Source organism: Mycetomoellerius zeteki, unplaced genomic scaffold (genome assembly GCF_001594055.1).
Source record: "Mycetomoellerius zeteki isolate Tzet28-1 unplaced genomic scaffold, Tzet1.0 scaffold481, whole genome shotgun sequence".
NCBI lineage: Eukaryota > Metazoa > Arthropoda > Insecta > Hymenoptera > Formicidae > Mycetomoellerius > Mycetomoellerius zeteki.
In genome coordinates this window covers 681,454-687,095 of record NW_017257481.1, presented here as the reverse complement: position 1 = coordinate 687,095, position 5,642 = coordinate 681,454, and the positions used below count along the sequence as shown (strand labels likewise).

The window sequence follows — 5,642 nt, the reverse complement described above, 5'->3', positions numbered from 1 at the left end:
ATTTGTTTCTCTCTCTCTCTCTCTTTCTCTCTCTCTTTCTCTAAAAATCTTTTATGAAATTTTTCTCATCTACGAACTTTATCATATGATAAAAGGTGCACATTTCCAAGAAAGGTATACTGAAATATATTCGCTAGGCATTCACATCTGATGCGCCAGCGAGATTATACACCATAGTTCCGAGATCCAATACATCATGCATGAACCTTCCATTTCTGCCGCTATAAGGTGTCGCATTACTACCAACAAATATTTTATTCCGCCAGGACCCGTGTATATATACAAAATATACAAGAAACCTGTTACAGTTGGATTCTCACTCTATTTTTTGTAACTTTGTTTACTTGTATCTTTTTTCCTTTTTGTTTCACGATGCACCATACGCTTTTAGAGAAATCAGAGATATATAACATTGATATCTTTGAATTGATATCAAGTTCTTTGAATCACTTTACTCTTCGTTGTAGAAAATTTTTCTAAACAAACTTGCGCATGTATATAAATTTCAATTATTTTCTTCATTAAAAATATATTTCACATTAAATAATAAATTGTAAATTAACTTTTGACAATGTACGTTTTTGCACCAGAAAGAAAACTTAATATATTATAATTCTTATATTATAATTCTTATATTATAATTAACTTTAATCACTTTCAATTACAAAATTTATTTCAATAGAATTAAATAGTATTTAAACAGTGTTCGAATTTATATACAATAAAATTTTTGTTTCAAAAAAATCACATACAAGTCCATTACATAAAATTCGCCGAGATATCAGTTATTAAATGTTTTTCGGAAATACTGAAACATCGCGTATAAATAGTAATAGCGTTTACTATAACCGAGTTTCGATGACAGTAAAATTTTTATTTTCCATCTACTTATTTTATAAAAATAATGCAGATATATTATGAATTTATGCAGATTCTTGGATATATCTTGTGTGAATTGCATTACGTCGATCACGTAAAAGCACATTTCGCTCAAGCGTATCGGGTAAGGACACGGCTCACGGCTCACGATAAATAATTCCGTTCGCAGGTCCAGCTTGACTCGTGCAGAAGTGGGCCGGTCAGCCCCGAGGCTGTAGGCCAGTTCATATTAAGTACTCGAGGACCAGGCGGAAGGAAATTCGTAAGAAAGAGACGAACCAAAAGAACGAGAGAGAGAGAGAGAGAGAGAGAGAAAGAAATGAATTTTGCTAGAGGGAAGAAAAGAAAGCCGAAAGATTAACCAGTCTCGAGCACCTTATGATCAAAAACGAGAATCGAAAAAGAGAGATCGTTCTAAAGATCGACGTGTGAGCCGAGATAATTGCGTGACGATAATGGGACCGGCTTAGAGGTATCGTGTCGATACCGAGGGGAGATCATGATTCAACAAGTAAAGAAATGAGGTTGAGAGACTCGATGAACACAAAAGCGTCTGCGAATCAGGAATGAAATGTTCTTGTCGGCTGTTTCTGAACGAAGAACTGAGAAGAGAAGTCCGTGTGGCAGAAAATAGCGGTTAGAAAATTGGACGCCGGTCTGCCTCGAGGCTGCAGCTTTTTGCCGTGGACCAGACGCGTGGAAAATCGCGAAGGAGAGAAAGAAAGGGGTTAAAAAGGGACCTCGTCAAGGACAAAGTGAAGTCAAAGCGAAGAACGAGTCGAGCAAGAGTAGCTTTAATGAGTATCATTCATTTTTAAATACCATTCTACCGAGTCAAGATATTTCATTTATATGTCTGTCGTGAAAAATAAAAAGAAAATTCGTGCTATATTTTTACGTATCAAAGAGAAATTTTATTTATAACAATCCCAGAGATTAATTTAAAAGACAAAAAGGCAAAAATAATTAAACACGTCCTAATCAATTCAACGTGTAGGGTATATATGTGATCAAGGAAGAACATTGACGTAGAAACGAAGATATCGATTCAAACGAGAATAGCATTGCAGGAGAAATTATATATATTTATTTAGGAGAAATTGACAACGCAGCATGCGAAGAACCTGTTCTCACGACTGCAAATAAATAATCTTAGAGTTTACTCTCTCAATGAATGAATTTAAAGAGAAAAGGTATGTAGTTAAAACTTTAATCGAAACCATTAATTAATTGATGTCACCTATATAATCGTAAAATATTATAAGGACAATAAATTTATAAAAATCATATAATTTTCATTTAAAAAAACGCTCATCACAGAACATTCGAAATCGATTCGGCTGACAAAAGCTAAAGATACGCAAATAAATTAACAAAAAAAATATCATTACGACAGATTCAGCTTCGAATACATCGTAAAAAGTATCAATTTATGAGAGAATATACAGAAAGAGAAAGACAACGATTCAAGATTCGCAGAAATGCCTGGCTGATAGGTCAAAGATCACATCGAGAACAGAGAGAAAGGACCGTGAAAGTTACGAAGCGGAGGTAGAAGAAAAGTCAATTCAAGGTGTGGATGTCTCAAAGTGGTGTGTCCCAGAGTCATAAAGATGATTTTTGAGTGGCGGTTTTAACCCTCGTTCCGCGAAAAGAATAAATAAATACGGCTTCGGTGTCTACGTCGAAGGGAAATAGGCGTTTCACGAAAATAAAACAACGAAGATGAGCAAACAAAGTGTACCACCCCCAGGCATCAATTCCTGCGAAAGGATCAGACCGGAGCGACCCAGAAATACGATACAGAGGCTGGTATGGGGCCCCGGAACACAATTCCAGGTCGGTCATATCGGCATCTCGGAGGATGAAGGCTCAAATCCGCGGATGGCGTTGAGAAGGTACATGGACCGTATTTTACAGAAGTTATTAAATTTCTTGAATCTATATTTTTTGAATCTTGTATATTGTATTGGAGCAGTGATCTTCGAACCTTCCAGACGTGTAAATAGCAATCGTATAATATTATTGTTTAAAAAAGGGATAATTTTTTAAAAATTAAAATAAAATTAGAAAAAAATTTATAGGAAATGAACATGTACTATAGTAAGATTTCAAAGCGTTTTTATATAAAAACGTTTTTTTTTAATTCACGATAAAAGGAAAAGTTTGAGATTTAGTATTAGAAAAACGTTTTGCGCTTCTAACAAACCAGTTTAAATTACACGGCTCTTGGATAACATATATCTTTCAATATACCTTCCAAAGCGATACGCGTATCTATATTTTTATGTTCGCAAGGTTCTTACGTTCCAAGATCTTTTAAAAATAAAACAAAATCGTTAGAAAAAAATTTATAGAAAATAAACATGTAAACGCAATTAATTTCAAAAATTTGTTTTTTTTTTTATATAAAAATGTTTTATATATATAATAGAAACTCGCAACAAAGAATTCAAGAGTTGCTGTATTACAGAACCTTTTCATGCTTCTAACGAACCAGTTTTAATTACACAGCTCCTGAATAAGAATACCTATGTCTTTCAAAGCAATACGTATATTTTTACGTTCGCACTGTTTTTACGTTCTAGATATGTATCATCTTACATAATGAATATACTGAAATTACTAATTAAGAATAAATAACGCGCGCTGCGTTTATGGAAACACAGTGTTTTTATGCACTATATTTACGAGAAGAATCATAACAAAGGATTCTATGAAGCAATAATACGGTTTATAATTACATTTTGATTAGCGCATACGTCGACGTGAAATCGTGACGCTTTGCTGTCTGCGTGTAACTAGCAGTTATCGAATCGCATTGTATGCTCCTCTCCCGAACCAAGAATCAGAGCTAATTATCGCCATATCCGTCAGACAGACAGCCGCGCGACGTGTAATAGGTTTATTTAATCCCGCTATGTGCGTCGCGCACTAATGGAGCATCAAGAGAGGAATCACCGTGACAATTAATTACATAAAGGCAATCGATCAATAATAGTAGGCATAGTGTGCAAAAAGCAACGCGAATTATTCGTGTATATAATAACAGAAATAGAGACATAAATTCGCGCGGAGCCGTGCAATAAATCCGCTTAACGCGCCGTTTCCTAGCAGTAAGTAATTTGCACGATAATAAATCACCAGGAACTATTTATATATTTATTTACGAGACGAAATAAATTAAATGCATCTTCGACGCAACTTCTTTATAACAGTAATTCGCCGTTACATTAATTCCTTGCTTATGCAAGACTAGCGGACTAAGTAATTAGCACTGACAGTAGCCTTAATACGGCTCATTAATCCGTAATCGCGTGTGCATCGCACAATAGAATGTGTATTCAGTGAAATATGTATTACAATGTTTGTTAATCATGGTTAGGTGTAATTTTACCTACTTTTATCTATTGGGTTGGAACAAACATTCATAGCGCTACTTTATTTGCTATACTTTATTTACGTTTACATGTTTTTAAAAAAAAGTTTGGCAATTATGTCATTCAATATAGAGCAAAGTTTTATCTTTAAGAATTTGTTTTTTTTTAATTGCGATACGATAATTTTTAACGGAGTTATGAGCAATCAAAATCAAATGTTTCTTTTATTTAATCCGTATATAAAAAGTATGTAAAAAGTAATAAAAAGTTTTAAGAATATTTAAAAAAAATGATTTTATAAAGAAAACTTTAAGCTTTCACGTCCGAAAATAAAAAAATTTTACAAGTCTTTTTGGATACGTGATAGTCTTATAAAGTGAAGAAAAAATATTCCATTTTGTCCAGCTCGTTTATTATATAGGTTTATAAAAATTATCAAACTCATAGAAACTCAAAACACATAGTGACTTTTAGAGAGTAGCGATTTTAAGGTTTAAAATCCTTTTTTTAAATTTAAATTTCGTTCATGCTTAACGAAGCTAATAGCTGCAGCTATTTAAATTTTAAAGTTTAGTGTTACAAACTTTCGTTTCTACCCAATAAAAATAAGCTTGTTTCCAGTACATTTGATCAACTGCATCAAGCGTTTTAGAATAATCTATCTTTTATACAAGATTTTAAAATGTGCATTAATATTTAAAATAACAGTTGCTATAACTTTAATTTCGATTTAATACATGGAGTACCGTGAGTACTTATGCTTTTATTTCGAGATTAAATTAACAAATTTTAGTTTGTTCGATCGCGTAATCGGATTATAGAACAGGATATAATTTTATTTAGTCCCTCTTTCCAATTGTATTCCATTACCATTCATAATAAAATAAAATATCAGATACACACAATAGAACGTTAATCGTACGTGAGATTAAACATTTGTTTATATTTCTGATTAAAGATGAATTACATAAATATCACCAACAATTATAAATCCAAACTACAATCATATGAATGAATTATTAGCGTATAAATCGATATCAATATATCCACAATCTACGCAAATTCACATAATCCACAATTCTATCTTTATTACATTCAACAATTATATATTATTTAATAGCACCATCCACGTCATACAATTATAAATAACTTCCATTGTACTTCCAAAGGGAACGAATTTATAAAACACATTCAATCACATTTTATATAAGAAATAATTTTTATATCTACACTTTTATCCAGGGCTTGATAAAATGCTTTTCAAATTCTATTTAAAATACTAATTGTAAAATACTTTTAAAAAATGTATTTAAAATGCAAAATGCAAAATAGGTTTTTCGAATCCATTTTAAATGTAAAATGGATAAATACGTATTTTAAATA

At 32.2% G+C, this 5,642-nt stretch overlaps 1 protein-coding gene across 1 annotated transcript in view; it reads left to right on the top strand.

The window, feature by feature from the left end:
- Window positions 1–2,178: 2,178 nt before the first annotated feature.
- LOC108727360 (uncharacterized) overlaps window positions 2,179–5,642 on the top strand; it is a 25,134-nt gene continuing 21,670 nt past the window's right edge. Inside the window, exon 1 of the mRNA XM_018455468.1 lies at window positions 2,179–2,777. Coding sequence (XP_018310970.1) covers window positions 2,605–2,777 — 173 coding nt within the window. The 5' untranslated portion in view covers window positions 2,179–2,604. The remainder of the gene's footprint in view (window positions 2,778–5,642) is intronic.